At 39.8% G+C, this 20,378-nt stretch overlaps 1 protein-coding gene across 4 annotated transcripts in view; it reads left to right on the top strand.

The window, feature by feature from the left end:
- fam13b (family with sequence similarity 13 member B) overlaps positions 1-20,378 on the top strand; it is a 68,043-nt gene that overhangs the window by 11,116 nt on the left and 36,549 nt on the right. For 3 of the 4 annotated variants that reach the window (XM_033029388.1, XM_033029387.1, XM_033029386.1), the window contains exons 3-6: positions 4,223-4,411; positions 9,220-9,391; positions 11,539-11,677; positions 19,306-19,448. In XM_033029388.1, coding sequence (XP_032885279.1) covers positions 4,255-4,411; positions 9,220-9,391; positions 11,539-11,677; positions 19,306-19,448 — 611 coding nt within the window. In that variant the 5' untranslated portion in view covers positions 4,223-4,254. The remainder of the gene's footprint in view (positions 1-4,222; positions 4,412-9,219; positions 9,392-11,538; positions 11,678-19,305; positions 19,449-20,378) is intronic. The other variant, XM_033029389.1, reaches the window with a different exon arrangement.

Below are 20,378 nucleotides of genomic sequence, written 5' to 3'. Positions count from 1 at the left end.
AGAGTTATTTTGTGGAGATGGGAGAACCTTCCAGAAGGACAACTATATCTGCAGCATTCCATCAATCAAGCCTTTATGGTAGAATGGCCAGACGGAAGCCACTCCTCAGTATAAGGCTCATGACAGCCCGCTTGAGTTTGTCAAAAGGCACCTAAAGGACTCTGACCATGAGAAACAAGATTCTCTGGATTGTACTCCAAGATTCTCTGGATTGTACCAAGATTGTACTCTTTGGCCAAAATGCCAAGCGTCATGTCTGGAGGAAACCAGGCACCGCTCATCACCTGGCCAATACCATACCTACGGTGAAGCATGGTGGTGGCAGCATCGTGCTGTGGGGATGTTTTTCAGCGGCAAGAACTGGGAAACTAGTCAGGATCGAGGGAAAGATGAACGGAGTAGAGTATAGAGAGATCCTTGATGAAAACCTGCTCCAGAGCGTTCTGGACCTCATACTGGGGCGGAGGTTCACCTTCCAACAGACAACGACCCTAAGCACACAGCCAAGACAGGAGTGGCTTTGTGACAAGTCTGCGAATGTCCATGAGTAGCCCAGCCAGGGACCGGACTTGAACCCAATCGAACATCTCTGGAAGGACCTGAAAATAGCTGTGCATCAACGCACCCCATCCAACCTGACAGAGCTTGAGCGGATCTGCAGAGAAGAATGGGAGAAATTACCCAAATACAGGTGTGCCAAGCTTGTAGCATCATACCCAAGAAGACTTGTGGCTGTAATCGCTGCCAAAGGTGCCTCAACAAAGTACAACTCAACAACTCTTTTTCACACGGAGAGTTGTGAGTCTGTAGAATTCTCTGGCTCGGAGGGCAGTGGAGGCCAGTTCTCTGGGTACTTTCAAGAGAGAGCTAGATAGGGCTCTTAAAGATAGCTGAGTCAGGGGATCTGGGGAGAAGGCAGGAACGGTGTACTGATTGTGGATGATCAGCCATGATCACATTGAATGGCTGTGCTGGCTTCGAGGACCGAATGACCTATTCGTGCACCTATTGTTTACTGTCTACTGAGTAAAGGGTCTGACTACTTATGTAAATGTGATATTTCAGTTATTTCTTTTTAATTACTTTGCAAAAATTTCTAAACACCTGTTTTCACTTCTTCATTCTGGGGTATTGTGTGTAGATTGATGATAAAAAAAAGAAGAATTTAATCAATTTTATAAAAAGGTTGTAACGTAACAAAATGTGGAAAAAGTGAAGGGGTCTGAATACTTTCTGAATGTACTATATGTACATCTCTGATAGCTTTTTGTATATCCGGGGCCCAAAAGAGCAAATATTCATGAATGGAATTAGGAGTGTATAACAGTCATTTATTTACAACTCTTAATAGAATTTTGAATCAAATTTCTGACATATAAATATTTCAGATTAAATTGTAAAGATGCATTTAAATTAGTGGCCTTGATGATGCGGTTACATTTATTTCAAAACATCCAACTAACAGAACCCGGGTTAGATCCCGACCATGGGTGCTGTTTGTACAGAGTTTGTATGTTCTCCCTATGACCGCTTGGGTTTTCTCCAAGATCTTTGGTTTCCTCCCACACTCCAAAGACGTACAGGTTTGTAGGTTAATTGGATTGGTATGCGTGTAAATTGTCCCTTGTGTGTAGGATAATGTTAATGTGCGAGGATCGCTGGTCGGTGTGGACTCGGGGGGGCCGAGGGACCTGTTTCCACGGTGTATCTAAACTAAAAAAAGCGAAACTAAGCTATATCAGGGAAAAGTTGCTAGTTTTTCTTCTCTACCTTATGCTTCCTCAAAATAATTGACCTCTTGTGTGTTACATGCCTGAATCTCATCCGAGGATAATTTCTTTTAATGGAATTGTTAATTACACCTAAAATGGAATCTGAAATCCCAGTCTGAAGAATCTTTATACCAGAAGGCCAATGTTGCTTATTTACTTTATCTTTTGCCCATTCTATTAAAAATAACTAAAGAGATCGGGCAATAGATATACTGTAAACATGGTTTCAACATCTGGATGTGACCGAGGTTTACATCTCATCTTTATTGTGATCTTGTGGCAGGTCGCATCTTTGAACTGTTGTCAGTTGCATTATTGTAACTTTCAATGTAAAATGTGCATTGTGCATTTCCTGTCTATTAAATTTGAAGTTATGAACTCAAAGCAAATTATCTACTGGAACAGAACAAGCTATACTCGAAAGAAAACAAATCTTAGAATGTGGCCTGTAGAGCAGTTTGACTCAATGAATTCATACCTATGTATGTTGAAAACATCAGATTTTGTCCTGTTAAATATATCGAAGAAAACATGGCAGGAATGTTGTATATTGTTGATTAAATTTATTTTTGTTGCATGTTGGCATGCCCTTCTCATTTGCAGTGTTTGATCTTTAGAATCTTCCAGGGAAGGTACTCGGACTAAAAAGTTGCTTTGTGTGAATCCACCATTTTTGTGACTGTTACCACAAATTCATCACCTTTGTTTAAAGTAGAGGACTCTTGATTACTTTTCAGAAAATATGTAGAAACATAGAAAATAGGTGCAGGAGTAGGCCATTCGGCCCTTCGAGCCTGCACGGCCATTCAATTTGATCATGGCTGATCATCCAACTCAGTATCCTGTACCTGCCTTCTCTCCATACCCCCTGATCCCTTTAGCCACAAGGGCCACATCTAACTCCCTCTTAAATATAGCCAATGAACTGGCCTCAACTACCTTCTGTGGCAGAGAGTTCCAGAGACTCACCACTCTCTGCGTGAAAAATGTTTTTCTCATCTGGGTCCTAAAGGATTTCCCCTTTATCCTTTAAACTGTGACCCCTTGTCCTGGACTTCCCCAACATCGGGAACAATCTTCCTGCATCTAGCCTGTCCAACCCCCTAAGAATTTTGTAACTTTCTATAAGATCCCCCCTCAATCTTCTAAATTCTAGCGAGTACAAGCCGAGTCTATCCAGTCTTTCTTCATATGAAAGTCCTGACATCCCAGGAATCAGTGGTGAACCTTCTCTGTACTCCCTCTAAGGCAAGAATGTCTTTCCTCAGATTTGGAGACCAAAACTGTACACAATACTCCAGGTGTGGTCTCACCAATACCCTATACAACTGCAGTAGAACCTCCCTGCTCCTATACTCAAATCCTTTTACTATGAATGCTAACATACCATTCGCTTTTTTCACTGCCTGCTGCACCTGCATGCCTACTTTCAATGACTGGTGTACCATGACACCCAGGTCTCGTTGCATCTCCCCTTTTCCTAATCGGCCACCATTTAGATAATAGTCTACTTTCCTGTTTTTGCCACCAAAGTGGATAACCTCACATTTATCCACATTATACTGCATCTGCCATGCATTTGCCCACTCACCCAGCCTATCCAAGTCACCTTGCAGCCTCATAGCATCCTCCTCACAGCTAACACTGCCCCCCAGCTTCGTGTCATCTGCAAACTTGGAGATGTTGCATTCAATTCCCTCGTCCAAATCATTAAATAGCTGGGGTCCCAGCACTGAGCCTTGCGGTACCCCACTAGTCACTCCCTGCCATTCTGAAATGTGTCAGGTCAGGTAACTATTTAAATCAGCCTCTATCTTTAAAATCCAATTATCTTTTTCATGGTGTTCTTAATTATTTATTAATGGAAGCATCATTGTCCAGCTTAGTCATGTTTTCACTATCATGCATCTAAGATAGATGCCATATTAAGATTTTGAATTTGTTTTCTCATTTCCAAATCCATGAACTGAAATTTGTTGCCATGTTCCTCTTTGTTCCTTGTGTGCAAACTAGGAACAGTGAGACTGGATTTTTCTAGTTAATAATCCTTTAGGCACTAAATAGCTGAACTATTGTAGAAGTTCCATTCTAATTAATCCAAGAAAGCATAATTTTGATTCTTCTAGAACTCCTCTTTAGAGGCAATGAGTTGCTGTTATTCGATGACTGGTTAGGAAAGAAAAATAGATCTATTTCTATTCCTTGGGGTTAGTGGAAATCTGATCTGGCAGTGGTTGTCAGGGCTGTCTGATATATTTGTTTAACAATTCCTTTTGAATTTGCATGTACATTTCATATTTGCAGTGCTGCCTAATTATAAAATGAAATTCAAAATGGCTTCATTTAAAAAACTATTGCGAAGGTAGTGAAATCAAAGTTCCCTTGCATTAAATTATTAAATTATTGTAGTATACAAATATCTTTGCTCATACACTTTATTTTTTATATAGACAAAATACAGCCTTTTTGTCTGAGGGAAGATATGAGGAAGAGCTTCTCTCCTTCATCGAGTAGCAGCAACTCATTAACTAGTAATACATTTTTTGGAGTTCTTAATGAGCAACAACAGCAAGGATGTCATCAATGGAATGAAGTTCCATTATTAGTCAAGCACATTGTGGAATATCTGGAGGAATATGGTATGTGAAGTTTTAAGATATTTAGTTTAAACAAAAAAGCTAATCCCAAGCTAATATCTAGAAAAGGGTCAATAATAATAATAATAATAATGTCTTGTCATTGCACAGAGGTACAACGAGATTTGGTATGCAGCTTCTATCTGATGTAATAACTTAATTGGCTAAAAATTTAGACACCCAGAGAAACAAGATTTAAAAAAAAAAACCAGTTAAAGCAGTATAAAGTGCAAATAGGTCTGTGCCGGGTCGATGTGCGACGTGACCATCCGAGGGAGAGAGTTCATGGGGGGCACTCAGCAGGGCCGGTTCTGAGCAGCTATAGCTCTGGGGATGAAGCTGTTCCTAAGTCTGGAGGTGCGGGCGTAGAGGCCTTGTAACGTCTGCCGGATGGTAGAAGTTCGAACAGACTATTGCAAGGGTGTGAGGAGTCTTTATGAATGCCGATGGCCTTCCTGAGGCACCGTGTATTGTAGATGCCCTCTAAGGCTGGTAGCTGTGTCCCAATTATCTTCTGCACTCTGTGGACGACCCGCTGATGAGCTCTCCTCTCCGCCTCCATGCAGCTGAGATCCCACACAGAGATGCCATATGTTAGGATGCTCTCTGTGGTGCAGAGGTAGAAGGTTGTCAGCAGCTGTTGGGGCAGACCAGTCTTTTTCAGTGTTCTCAGGAAGAACAGTCATTGCTGTTACTTCTTGACCAGCGCAGCGGTGTTGGTGTACCTTGTGAGGTCCTCTGAAATGTGTGTGCCCAGAAATCTAAAGCTGGACACTCTCTCCACACTGTCCCCGTTGATAAAGATTGGAGTGTATTCCCCATTATGTGACTTCTTGAAGTTGATAATCAGCTCCTTGGTCTCAGAGTAGTTTAGGGACAGGTTGTTATCTGAGCACCAGTACGCCAGATTCTGCACCTCCGCCCTGTAGTGTGTTTCATCACCGTTGGTGATCAGTCCGATCACTGTTGTGTCCTCTGCAAACTTGACAATGGTGTTGGTGTCAAATGCAGGAACAGTCGTGTGTGAAGAGGGAGTAGAGCATGGGGTACAGTACACAGCCCTGTGGTGTGCCGGTACTCAGGGTGATAGTGGAGGACAGTTGCGGGCCCAGTCTCCCTGCCTGCGGTCGCTCCGTCAGGAAATTCAGGATCCAGTCGCATATCGACGAGCTGAGGCCAAGCTGGTTGAGTTTGGTGGTGAGCTTGGTGGGGATGACCATGTTGATGGCAGAGCTGTAGTCTTTGCTTTTCGTGTTGGCTTTTAAAATATTTTATTACTTAAGGGCAATAGAGGTATTTTTGTGAAGTACAGTAAAACTCATCTGTTATCATCTGATGGCATCTGGCTCATTAGTGCCCCATTTCCAATGCTGCTTGCATGCTCACTGAAAATGTCTAGGTTTTTCATTTAACAATGCAATAATTTGGCACTCTTTTGTTGTCTCTTAAAAAAAAAAAAAAAAGTAATCTATCGGTTTCACCACAGGTGGACATGGAAATTGACAAGCGTTCAGTTTTACTAACACATACAATGATACTCTACTAAACAATGTAATGTGCAGCCTTCAGTTTTTTTTGGAGCGGGTTGGGAAAAAATTCAACAATCCAACATGGATTATTTTTGCTGGAGTCAAGAAGGCTTCCAGGTGACCTGATAGAAATGTATACAAATTTATGTGCGGCATAGATAGGGTTGATTGTCTTTCCCATAGGGTAGAAATGTCAAATACAAGGGGGCATAGGTTTACTGTGAGAGGGGGATGGTTTTGTTTTACATGATGGTAGAACCCTGCGCTAGGTCCTTATCTCTCTACTCCCTGCCTGTTTATCCATCTCGTCTAAATGCTGCTAAAACACTTCTTCCATATCTGCTTCTATCACTTTCCCCAGCAGTACATTCCAGGAAGTGATTGAATCAGATATGAAAGAAATGTTCAAGAGGCATTTAGATCAGATGCCTAAGATACCCCAGGCAGGGGGTAGAGGTGTATGGACCTTGTGCAGATATCAGAGTTAGCGCCGATATGGTGGGTTGAAAAAGGGGCTGTTCTTGTGCTGTTCTATGATATGTGAATGCTAGAAATATTTATCCTGGCACTCCTTAATTCTTTTATCAAACCTACTGTTTTTTATCCTGTTATTGTCCACTTCTGTCTCGGTCATTTGTGTTTTTTTTTGTTTGCTCTGGATTTGGCCTGTGGAATGAGTCCCACAGCCCTGCTATTAATAACACAACACAAAGAAGCATTATGTTACGTTAACTCTTTTGGTGTTGCGCTATCGGAGGGATTCTATTCTCTTTGTTGAAAACTAATTTGTTTTCTCTTTTGCAGTTCTGATAGGGTTTCATACTTGAGCATTAGTTCCCTTTTTTATTTTTACATAGATACTACTGAGTATTCTGCTATTTCCAACAATCATTTTCTATTTTAGGATTGCATTAATGACTCTTGTAGGTGAATATTATTGGGAGGTACAAGTCGTGACAACTTTTCCAAAAGATGCCATACTACTAATATTTTCAGTATGGTCTGTCCCACAAGCGCTCTGATTTTTTTCCAAAAGCGCATTCTCTTTCTTGAAATACGACTTTATCGCCAGTCTGATCTTTTGGGGTCCCAATGCCTCCATGACTAATTTCTTGCTTTCCTGTTTTCAACCTTTTGTGATGGCTGCCTGCACCAGTCCAATCCGCAATCCACTCATGCTTTAACTATTTTTGAAATCCTGTGCTAGCCATTTTGTCAGACTCTGTAATGTTGGAGGACCTGAATAATTTGTTATTCAACCATAAACCCAAAGGGCAAAGTTCATTACGTGTTTAATGAAGGTTGAGGCAAGCAATTGATAGCATCGACCATAATGAAATGCTTTGAAAGACTGGTAATGGCCTACATTTGAGCCAGACATCCAGACAATCTAGACCACTTGTAATTTACAAACAGCCAAATAGCTCTATGGAGGACAATCTCTCTTGCACTACATTCAGCTCTGGATCACCATAACAATTAGAATATTTATGTCGGGATACTATTCATTGACTACAGCATTACCTTCAACCCCCTGATCATCCTTAATCTTTTGGGCCTTGGCCTTGGAGCCTCAAACTACAACTGGCTTTTAGACTTCTTGACCAGCAGACCTCAGTTGGTTAGAATTGCTCATGACATATCCTTCAACACTGGTGTTCCGTAGGGTTGCATGCTGAGTTCCCTGCTTCACTCCCTGTACATCTGTGACTGTGGCCAATTACAGTGCTAACTCTGTCTTTAAGTTCACCAATGAAACCACCATCAGCTGGATCAATGATAACAATGAGATGGAGTACAGGAGATATTTGGAGAACCTTTGTCATACTTATAAAACAGCAACCTACTCATTAACGTCAGCAAGATGAAAGTGTTACTTGTTGACCAAAGGAAATGGGAGAGTGGGAGTGAACACGACTCTGTCCTCGTCAATGGAGCTGCTGTAAAGATGATCGACAGCTTCAGGTTCTTTGCCATCCATGTCACCAGCAACCTAACATTGTCGCTTCACACTGATGCGGTGACTATGAAAACACATTAGCAGATTTATTTTCATAACCATCTGAGAAGTTTGGTTTGTCCATGAAGATTCTCTTGAACTTCTACAGGTGTGTCATATAAAGTATTTTGACGGGGCACCTTTCAGCTTGGCATGGCAACTGCTCTGCTCTTGACTGCCTGAACCACAGAAGGAGGTGAAGGCTGCTAGGTGCATCACAGTCTTGCATCTTCTTCCGTACAGTCCTTGTTCAAGGTAGACTTTACATCAGGAAGGCTGGAAATATCGTGAAAGATGCTTGCCACCCTGGCCATTCCCATCTCCCAGAAAAGAGAAGATACAGGAGCATGAAGGATCAGACGACCGGACTGCACAACTTCCCCATGGCTATCTGACCTCTTAATTCCACTTTATTCGCTTATTCCATTATTGCATTTCATTATTTGTTTTGTGCTCCAGATTGCAATCTTTAGCCCATTCTGCTGTTTTGAATTTGTTGAATTTATACTTGTATCTGTAATTACTGTTTACTCTGAGCTTTATGTGGATGAAGAATTTCATTGCGCCCTGGTGAAAATGATAATAATGCTAAGGTGCATTTGAAACTGATAAACCTATCAGACGAAGCTGAGAACCTGAATGTGTGCCCATTGGATACATTTCATTCCTCAGATGTTGCTTTACCATCGAGTGCTTCTCGCATTTTCTATTTCTCCTAGTTTTCACCTTTTTTGGCTATGATTTGTTTTTACCATGGTCAGCATGAAATTTATCCCCAGTGGTTTTGTCTTGGCTCTGCATGCCAATAAGAAATTACATGCTTTATGTATAGTTTATGTCAGTTTATTTTGACGTAAACTCTCATTTGCAATATATGCAGACCCAGTAGATCTTGCTGTATAAACACCCATTGTTTTTAGCTCTGTATGCTGTGACATATTTTCTAATTCTGCAAGCACCATGTCGCGCCTGTAAAATTGCGTGACGCACAAAATATTTTGACATCACGTATTCTGATAATTAGCATTTTTAACACCAAATTTTCCAATTAATTAGTGACAATATTTTAAGATTGCATATTCTGAAACGTATTCAAAAAAAGATAACTGAATCGAATACAATGGATTATTTCGATTTGCATGGGATTGAAAATTGGTTTGAAAACACCCAAATTTATCTTATAAAAATTGTCTTTTCTTTTGAAACATTATAATTAAGCCTTCTTTCAGAAAACATCTTATTTTAATACAGATGAAGTATTTTTATTAAATTTGTTTCCCCAGAGAATATTGAGGATGAACTTACGAAGTTGAAATGCTTCTTGGACTTGTTTCCAACTGCTAACTACGATCTCCTGAAGTTCCTCCCAAGATTCCAGGTCAAGGTAGGATTCCAAAAGAAAGAAAAGTGGACTGCAACGAATCATTCTGCTGTATTTGACCTGGAAGTTTTCTAGTAAGTTTAAGTTTTATTTGTAGACTGATTACATAGTTTTTAAATATAAAAAAAATATATATCTATTTACATGAATGTTATTGCAAGCCTCCTCTGATTCCATGTGACAAAGAAATACATAGAACTAGCGAAGTGGAAATTTCACCTAGTTTCGATTGAGTAGACAGAGCAGAAATTATGCTGATTGTAATGAAGCAATCATTAAAAAAAATGTTTTAACTGCATATGCTAAATAAAAAAATAACACAATTTAAATTCTTTATTTGATAACTCATAGCATATAATGTTGCAAAATTTCTAAGGTTCGTTAATTCACATCAAACTGTCATCGGGTTCCATGGAAAAGTTGAGGGAATGGAAAAAACATAAGGGGGTTCTATTTTAGGTTGGAATTGGTGCCAAGGTTATTGGGATTATCAAATAATTGCTCTTTCAAAGTATAGTTTTTATCACATTATGAAATTATGTTCAAACTTAGTGCATTGATTTACTTTACCCAAATGGTGACAGAAAGGGCCTTGCGCATTAAAAGTGTTGAATGGAATGCTTGTAGTAATTTGAAGACACAGTGCTGGAATAACTCAGAGTGTCAGGCAACATCTCTGGAGAACATGGATAAGTGATGTTTTGGGTCAGGAACATCCCCCATCCATGCTCTCCAGAGAAGCTGCGTGACCCGCTGTTACTCCAGCACTTTGTCGTCTTTTGTAAAGCAGCATCTGCAGTTCTTGTTTCAACACTTCTAGCAATTTCCTTTTTAAACTGAACCTCTGTAGTACCAAGAATGTGACGCATGTCATGAATCTGTACTGCTCAGTACTTACCAGATTTTCATGTTTAATTGGAATTCTTGTCTGCTGAAATTAATATTATTAGTTTGAATGCATTTGTTTTGATTCAAACTGCTGTGTCTCCAACATTTGCTTAGACTTGGCTTTTTTTAAAGTAAAACCCTGGAAGCATGGGTTTTCTGAGAATGTTTGCCTTTTTTTGTATTAACTTTAAAGAGATGAAACAATAAAGACCCTATGGTACCTCTTGAATCTGAGCCATACAGTTCAGGAAGGCCCCAGGGTTGATTCTGGCTGTGCTAAATAAACCTAAAGTTGAGGCAGCATTTTGGGCGGTTGGCTGTGACATTAATTGTGGAAAAGAAAATTATGAACTTTCCCTGGTCTGCCTTTTTTGGTCATTGATATCAATTGATCTGTCATCCTGTAATTTTGCTAGAGTTCAGTGAATAAATTAAGATGAAAACAAGATTGGTCTTTGGTACAATGCCTTTGATTAATCAATTTCAGTGGAGGAATCTTTCAATAATATAGATCTTCAATATTTGCTGTCTAGTCCTTGCATAAATAAGAATTATTTTAGCAAGGTATGTGTGCATGTTTACTTTCAGGAAGGTAAGACAAATTCCAAGTCATTTAAATATTTCCCTTTGAGAAATTTATCAGAATAGTTAAATAACTCGCTATGTATATACTTTGCCCAGTTTTTTTCATGCAAGAACAAATTGTACTTTTGTAGAATAGGATCAAACTCGTATAGCATATTCGGCCCAGCATGTACATGTCAACTAATGGCATCCATTCTTATTAATTCCATCTGCCGGCACTTGGCCCACAGCTTTATATGTCTAGATGATTCAAATGCTTGTCTCATTTTTAAAATTATTGTAATAACTTGCATGTGCCACCATTTTAATTCTAGTTAGAGTAAGTTTTGCAGTCTTAAATATTTCTCTGCAGGTCATTTTTATGACTTTTTCATATTCCTAAGTTGTGTTTATAGATTGTTGCTTAAAATTATCCTTCCCTATCTTCCATAATAAAGCTGTCTACAAAAATGGCTCCCTGGAGGCAATCAAAGTAAAGATTAATCTCCAGTTCAAGATATAGAGAACAATGCGTGATTTTGTGTTCAATCTTCACCAATTTCAGTGGAGCAATCTTACAATAAAAGTAGATCTTTCAAATTTTAATAATAAGTTAATTCTTCAATACTTTTTTTATATTGGAACAAATGCATTGGAGAGCATTTGTCAGAAAAGAACATGTCTCAAAGTCCAACATTGCAATTGGTGTCCAATAATGTTAAAAATAGGTTCAAGATTCAGTAAACTTTGTTAAATATTTATTTTGCAGTATATACACAGATGTGGAAGATATGAAAGAACAAGAAGCAGCTAACAATATAATGTCTGAACTACTGGAAAATTACAGTGATTTCTTTGGTACTGAAGAGTTTCTCCCCACAGATATTTCAAATTCATTTTGTGTTGAGGTAACTCAATTTGTTAAATTTATTTATTTAAAATTTCATGTTTCCTGGGGACAAAATTTAAATGAAGCTTTCAGTTAACTTTACATATGAAATAATTGTTGGTCAGGGATACCACATGTTCCCAAGGTGCAATTGAAATCTTGTTTGACTAATAACTAATTTACATCAAATACAAACATGAAATGAAGATCTGCTAGTAATAGAAAAAAATTGAGTGATGGTTCTAAAGGTGTTTTTTTTCTCTTGAGCATGTTATGCTCACCAGTGCAATGTCACATTACTGAAAGAATCCTATATTAAATCTATCCAATTTGCATTATATAGATAGAATCGGTACATTTACCCGGCCCTTGGCCCCTTCTTCCTCCACCCTTTTGTTTTAAAGCATTGACTATCCTCTGCTCCTATTAGGTTCCATAGCCAAACTACGAATGAAAATGTGGCTCATTTGCACAGTCAGTTTTCATAATCTAATTTCTCCATTCCCCCAACATTACCATAGCAATCACAAGGTGAATTTATAAAATGGCAAGGTTACTACCTTGCTTAGATCCATATTGATCCCAATCTACATCCCAATATTTTACTTGATGCCAATTACATTTTCTGCCTTGATTCTCAGCCAAAATATAATTGTTCTGAGAATTACTGACCAACAGCACTATGCCGGTCAGCTTGTTCCTGGCATCCATACCTGTATATTGCAGCACATGCCAAGAATGAGTTGGTGGTCAGATGCAGGCGCATGTGAGCTCTTCTGTTGCCACTGGACTTGGCCCTGACCCCATCTTGCATCAGGCTTAGCATCTGTAAGTGAGACTGAGGAAAATGTCGGGCGTCGCAAATGGTGGAGAGGGTAAAGTGGCGTCTGGGTGGTGGGGTTAGATAGAGCAGAGTGATGGTGATTATGAAAGGATGCATTAAGTATGATCTAGTCTGATCATAATTAGAACTTCCTGCTTGTTTTCATATTGATCCCTTTCCATTTAAGTATGAAACCTTTCCATGTTTTCCTGTTCTTGCAGCAATGATTTTGCATTTTTGCTTTGAATTTCTACTGCTGCATGTCTGCTCTTATCCTAAATGTGTAGGAAATCCTGTTGGTTTTCCAACCTGACATCTTCATTCACTATTCTGCACGGTATGTTCATTAACTGTACGTTTAGTCACTGAATTGTGATTATTAGCTCAGATTTTTGATTAATATCTTCATAATTGTCTCCGAATAGAATCCTATGGGATCCTAATCTGGGCATGGTTCCAATCCACTGATGATCCTCGTGTCTGTATCAACCTTTCCAGAGGAACTATAACAAAGATATTACTGAGACACAACATTATGCATGGCTTACTAGTATATTTATCAAACTATTTAATTTACTTAAAGGAAAATCAGCACAAAGACTCTAGCTCTCCCATATTGAGTCCGCTTGATTCGGTTTTTAGTTCCGAAATAATAAACAAACGTGGCTGGAGTTGGAGATCTTTTCCTGTTTTCTGGAACTGGTAGGAGCGTTCCAAGTAGATAAGTTACACCATTTTCCTAGCAGGAAGGGTTGTTGCTGCTAGTGGAGACGATTTGATGGAATGAGACCCGTACCACAGATTCACAATAAACTGGTAGAAGGTTTAAATTGGATGGCAGGGATTTGGTGTGTTTGGAAGACGAAGGACACAAATGGATGGCACAGTGGCACAGCTGGTAGAGCTGTTGCCTCACAGCGCCAGAGACCTGGGTTCAATCCTGACCTCAGCTGTTGTTTCTGTGGAGTTTGCACGTTCTAAATGGACAATGGTAAATATTCAAGTAAACATTAAAATGTTCAAAGGGTGGTATTGAGAACCATGCTTGACTCTGTATTGGTGCACACAGAAGCCCCGTTAAATGATTTAAGGAATGCACCATTCTCAAACACCTTTCCAGTCGGGCTCCTGATGTCTTAAATAGAATAGAATAGAATTACCTTTATTGTCATTCAGACCTTAAGGTCTGAACGAAATTTCGTGCCTGCAGTCATACATACAATAATACAATAATAAACAACAACAAACACAAATTAACATCCACCACAGTGAGTCCTCCAAACACCTCCTCACTGTGGTGGAGGCAAAAATCTTAGGGCTGCAGTCTCTTCCCTCCTCTTCTCCCTCTGCGCTGAGGCGATACCCCACCGGGCGATGGTACAACCAGTCCCGCGGCTCACCGAACCCCGCAAACGGGCCGGCTCAAACACCGCGGCCCGGGGTGGTCGAAGCTGCCGTCCTCCAGTCCAGCGGACGCAGCCGCTGGCCCGCGGCTGAACCCCAGACTCAGGTCACCGCCGCCAGAACGCCGTCCCAGCCATCGGAGCACCGTTCCAGCCCCTAGCTGGATCGCCCTCACGTGAGTGCCGTTCCTCCCTCGAGCTGGGCCGCTCCGACGGGAGCGCCATTCCACCCTCGAGCTGGGCCGCTCCGACGGGAGCGCCGTACCTCCCTCGAGCTGGGCCGCTCCGACAGGAGCGCCATTCCATCCTCTGGCTGGGCCGCCCCGACGGGAGCGCCACAGCCCCTCACGGGAGAGTCTCAGCCCCGCGCCAGGCCGCCCTCACGGGAGCGTCACAGCCCCTTACGGGAGCGCCGTTCCAGCCCCGAGCCAGACCGCCCTCACGGGAGCGAGCCCAGGGCAAGTCCTGACTGGCTGTGCCTCTGGAGTCTCGAGGTCGCCAACTCCACCATTAGGCCTCAGCGCAGACGGCGGCAGAGAAGGGGGATACGACAAAAAAGTCACATTCCCCCGAAGGGAGAGACAGCAAGCCCCGTTTCAACCCCCTCCCCCCCCCCACATAAACACAACCTAAAAACCAAAAACTTAACTAGACAAAACGAAAAAAACCAACACAAAAAAGTAAAAACAAACGGACTGCAGGCGAGCCGCTAGTGCCAGGGAAGAGACAGCAGTTCACACATTGTCCTTATTTGCTACCGAGGAACCAATAAAACTGGAGTGAAAGCTTGTTGTCCTTGATCCAAGAAGGTGGTTTAATAAAATATTTGGATGTGCTCTTGAAATGCCAGAACTAGGACGTGAGATAAGGTTGGTTTATTCTTTCAGCTACACCATTAGAGTTAACTACAGAGCCTTGAACTGTGCCGAACATTTTCTGATTTCATAATCTATTGTGGATTTGAGCACAATAATCCAACTTGTGGATTCCGACTTGAGCACAATAATCCAACTTGTGGATTCCGACTTGAGCACAATAATCAATGCTGACAATGCACTGTAGGGATGATGTAGCTGTCGGGTTTAGAATGGCCATTTTTGGGATTAAGTTGTTAAAACAAACCACCGCCTACAATTTCAGGTCGATGTTTTGAACAACAAAATCAACAACATTTCAAATTAGAGGCAGGGTGTCATGTCGATGTTTGTACTTTAAGCCAAAGCCAAACTGGTGGGAACATTTGTTAGTCGGGAATTTAGCGTACAGATTGGTTACTGTGTTTCTTACATGTAGCAGTCAAAATACCCTATTAGCTATACAGTGCAATATAAATGAGTTAGTCAATCCATTTCATCTTATTTGCTAACTATTTTATTTCCAGGTAGAAACACTGACGTTTCAAATCACCATTGCATGCATTCGGCCATTGAATCAATATTAATTTAAATAACCATTCAATGGTATTTATTTGGCTTTAAATGCTTCATTTTCTACTGATTAGCTCATTCAAAAAGGGAGGAGTGCTATTGCATTTTTTTTTTTTTTTTTTTTGCATGGTTCTACGTAGATTAGTCTGCTGTATTCAGAAGGATCTTTCCAATTATTTCATTCCATTTCTTATTTTGATCTGACTCAGATATGCCAGGCCCATTTTGACAATTTGTTTCAAATGAATAAAATTAGTTATGGAATTTGGCTGTTTGTTTATTTTTTGTATTGTTAAACGTGATATTTTCGACTGGTTGCCTTCAATATTTTGATATATTTTTCCACCACCTTTCGAATTGGACACAGTACTTTTGATTATTGTTTTCACTGCTGTGTATTTTTTCTAATTTTAAGTCCTCACTTTGTCCTATTTCCTAACATAGCTTTTTTAACCCCTCTTCTCTGCTATTCCCTCTGCTACTTTTGATAGGTAGAACTCGTGCAGTTTATATAGCTTCCTACTTAAATTCTGATTACCTGCCCCAAATTCCATGTCTAATTATCCTCTGCACATGGCATGGGTATTTTCTGAAATGCTACTGCATAAACCTTATAATTCTCAAAATTTAGCTTCAATCTATTTTTCTTTCCCACAGACAAGAATTGGAGGTTCCTCTGCTCTTTAGCAGTGTCGGTTTGCTTTTAGATCCTTCACCTGTACATTTGGAGTATATGCTATAAATGGCATTGCATTCTATTTTTCCTCTGGTTTGAGGTCTTTGGCCATTTCTTGGAAAAGTAAGCTCTAATTTTTCCAGTGGGCAGTTGCAGCTACTGTTCTGATGTCACAAGTATTATGGCTGAATTTACAGGATAAGATAAAACAAACTTACTTATTGGGAACTACAGTGCCCTCCATAATGTTTGGGACAAAGACCCATCATTTATTTATTTGCCTCTGTACTCCACAGTTTGAAATTTGTAATATGAAAAAATCACTTGGTTAAAGTGCACATTGTCAGATTTTAATAAAGGCCATTTTTATACATTTTGGTTTCACCATGTTGAAATTACAGCAGTGTTTATACATAGTCGTCTCCCCCCCCCCCCCCCAATTTCAGGGCACCATAATTTTTGGGACTCAGCAATGTCTTATAAATGAAAGTAGTCATGTTTCGTATTTTGTTGCATATCCTTTTCATGCAATGACTGCTTGAAGTCTGCGATTCATGAACATCACCAGTTGCTGGGTGTCTTCTCTGGTGATACTCTGCCAGGCCTGTATTGCAGCCATCTTTAGCTTATGCTTGTTTTTGGGGCTAGTCTCCTTCAGTTTCTCTTCAGCATATAAAAGGCATGCTCAATTGGGTTCAGATCGGGTGATTGACTTGGCCCCTCGAGAATTAACCATTCTTTAGCTTTGAAAAACTCCTTTGTTGCTTTAGCAGTATGTTTGGAATCATTGTCTTGCTGTAGAATTACCTGCCGGCCAATGTGTTTTGAGGCATTTGCTTGAACTTGAGCAGATAGGATGTGTTCATTATGGTACTACCGTCAGCAGTTGTAACATCAATGAATATAAGTGAGCCAGTACCTTCAACAGCCATACATGCCCAGGCCATAACACCCCCACCACCGTGTTTCACAGATGAGGTGGTACGCTTTAGATCGTGGGCAGTTCCTTCTCTCCTCCATACTGTGTTCTTGCCATCACTCTGATACAAGTTAAGCTTCGTCTCATCTGTCCACAAGACCCTTTTCCAGAAATGTGGTTGCTCTTTTAAGTTCTTGGCAAACTGTAACCTAGTCATCCTATTTTTGCGGCTAACCAGTGGTTTGCGTCTTGCAGTGTAGCCTCAGTATTTCTGTTCATGAAGTCTTCTGTGGACAGTGGTCATTGACAAATCCACACCTGACTCCCGAAGAGTGTTTCTGATCTGTCAGACATGTGTTTGGAGATTTTTCTTTATTATAGACAGAATTCTGTCATCATCTGTGGAGATTTTCCTTGGCCTGCCAGTCCAGTTTCGATTAGTAAGCTCACCAGTGCTCTCTTTCTTCTTAATGATGTTCCAAACAATTGATTAGTAAGCTCACCAGCCTAAGGTTTGGCTGATGTCTCTAACAGTTTTATTCTGGTTCTCAGTCTCATAATAGCTTCTTTGACTTTCATTAGCACAACTTAGGTCCTCATGTTGATAAACAGCAATAAAAGTTTCCAAATATTATGGAAAGACTGGAGGAAAGACTAGGTGCTGAGAGCTCTTTTGTACCTGCATGAAGGAGGCAATTAAACACACCTGAGAATTACAAACACCTGTGAAGCCATGTGTCCCAAACGTTATGGTGCCCTGAAATGGGGGGACTATGTATAAACACAGCTGTAATTTCTACATGGTGAAACCAAAACGTATAAAAATGGCCTTTATTAAAATCTGATAATGTGCACTTTAACCACATGTGATTTTTAAAAAATTTTTAATTTAATTTAATTTTTTTTCCTATTACAAATCTCAAATAGTCGAGGACAGAGGCAAATAAATAAATGATGGATCTTTGTCCCAAACATTATGGAGGGCACTGTGTTAGACCTTGTGTGCAGTATTTTTTTTTGAGTGGAGTGGAATAAGGTTAATAGTTAAGAGTTCAAGATTGTTCGGAAGGAAGGTGTGCTAAAGACCTGTGGCTGGAGTGTTCAAAAATGTTTTTAACATCTTGCTTCTGCTGTCTGAGGCTCCCACCTGCATCAGAAGGGCATCTATCATACCCAAAAGCACATGGTGACCTGCTGCAATGAATACAATTTTGTAGCACTTGCATCCACCTTTAATGAAGTACTGAGAGGTTGGTTATGGTGCTAATTGATTCCTGCCTCAATGACCTGGATCCTCCTCAACTTGTCAATTGCACCAGCAGATGTTATCTCATTATCTCTCCACTTTTGTAACTGCAGAGATCTTATGTTCAAGTTATCCTAAAGAGTAGCATTAGAATTTCGCCCTAAAGAATTGCACATTTAAGAGGAAGCCACATTAGTAGGTGGAAAATCTATGGTGAGCCCTTAACATGGTTTTCTACTTGTTATTTTGTATTGCTCCATGTTTCCTGCCACTAATCTTTAGAATATTTTTCCTCTCTAGGTTGTCCTCTTGGCTGTGCCAGTGTGGTGGCCCAATGTAATTAAGATCATGCAATTTTGTGTTCAAAATAGTCATTGGTTATTATTGGAGCAAGATTAGGCTATTCGGCCCATCTAGTCTACTCTGCCATTTGATCATGGTTGATCTATTTTTGCCTTTTTTCCCCATTCTCCTGCCTTTAACCTTTGTCACCCTTACTAATCAAGAGCCTATCAATCTCTGCTTTAAAAATACCCAACGTCTTGGCCTCCACAGCTCTGTGGCAATGAATTCCACAGATACTCCACCCTCTGGCTAAAGTAATTCCTCCTTGTCTCCATTCTAAATGTATGTCCTTTTATTCTGTGCCCTCTGATACTAGACTCTCCCATTACTGGAAACATCCTTTCCACTTCTACATCTAGGCCTTTCAATGAGATCCCCATCATCCTCGTGAACTTCAGCGAGTACTTTTTTTTTTTATATGGGAAAAGTCTTTAGATGGGATCATTCTTGAATTATCACTACTTTTGATGTATTATTTTTCAGGAACATTGTTTTCTTGGCTGACAAGCAAGAGAAATAATTCTTAAGTAATATTCTGAATGAATTATCAAATAAAGACAGCATTCTGTGATCTCTCCAGGATTTCAAACATCATTAATGAAATCATCAATGGTGTAATGTTTGTTACCAAACTAGTTGTAGAATTGGATCATCCAGTTTTACTTCAGTTGAAGGCAGAGATATCCTACGAAAGACATGACTATTGAAAATGTCCTGTCACTTTTTCAGAGGAACAATTTGTTCAAGATGTCACTGAGATAGCTATGCTTACACCAGGATGCTAATGTTGACAAGTTTGTAATTTCAGGTTACTGAATCATGTGAAGAAAGCAATAAAATAGAACAAACTGATGAACCTCCTGAAGATAGGATGTTGTTAATGGTGAACTCTGAGCACTTGATGATGACCAAGAATGTAACTGAATCTGACAATATTGTTTTGTCAACGAGGTAAATTGTTATCTACTTATCAGTAGAACATGTTTGATGTGCATTGATGTATTTTGTTCTTTTCATCTCTGATTTGGAATTGGTGCAGAATCTCAAATTGGAGAAGTTTCATAAGATTTACATATAGAAATGGGCCCTTCTGCGCACCATGTCCATGCCAACATAATTGCCCATCTACTCTACTCCCATCTGCCTGCATTAGGGCAGTATCCTTCTATAACTTTCTTGAAAACTTTAATGTATAGTTTTTTTGAGTTGAGGTCAAACTACCAGTTTTTTCAGATATATAAAGTTACTGTTCCAGATGCAGTGAAGTAATATCCTCCGTCTGCTTCATGTAGTTTGGTGCAGATTAAAGTAGCTGAAATCCATGCAGTTATTGCAAGGGCTCTTCAAAGATTTGAGAAAAGTTCTGTGTTGAAGTAATTCCTGAATATAACCTTTAATATCCACTGAAGGTAAAATATGTTATTTAGATGTTCATATCTTTCATTGTCATAAGCATTATGAACAGGTTATTTTCCCAGCACCTTTAATAAATATGTGGGTATAATGTGGCGAGTATCTATTAACATCTTGGTTAATTTCAAAAAATGTGAGTGGCGATCATCATACACTTTACATGGATGCTTTTTGGAAAGAAGATTTTAATGTTGAAGTAAACTTATTTGGAACTAATATGCTGTTTAGTTTCTTGTGGCAAGTTTATTTTCTATTTTGCTGCCATAAGCATCAGTAAATGATAAATTATTTTCTGAAAATTACTATCTGAATAAATGATAAGACGATATATTTGCTGCTTATAAATTTAACTGTTCACATTGTTATAGGTAAAACTGGTTTGGGTGCAAATATTTTAAATGTTTCGATGCATATAGTTGGGTCTGCCATTTAGTTTCGAGGGGTTGATGTAATTTAAAGGCAGTGTTT

The sequence above is a fragment of the Amblyraja radiata genome, chromosome 11 (assembly GCF_010909765.2).
Source record: "Amblyraja radiata isolate CabotCenter1 chromosome 11, sAmbRad1.1.pri, whole genome shotgun sequence".
Classification (NCBI taxonomy): Eukaryota; Metazoa; Chordata; class Chondrichthyes; order Rajiformes; family Rajidae; genus Amblyraja; species Amblyraja radiata.
This window is presented reverse-complemented; position numbering and strand designations above follow the sequence as displayed.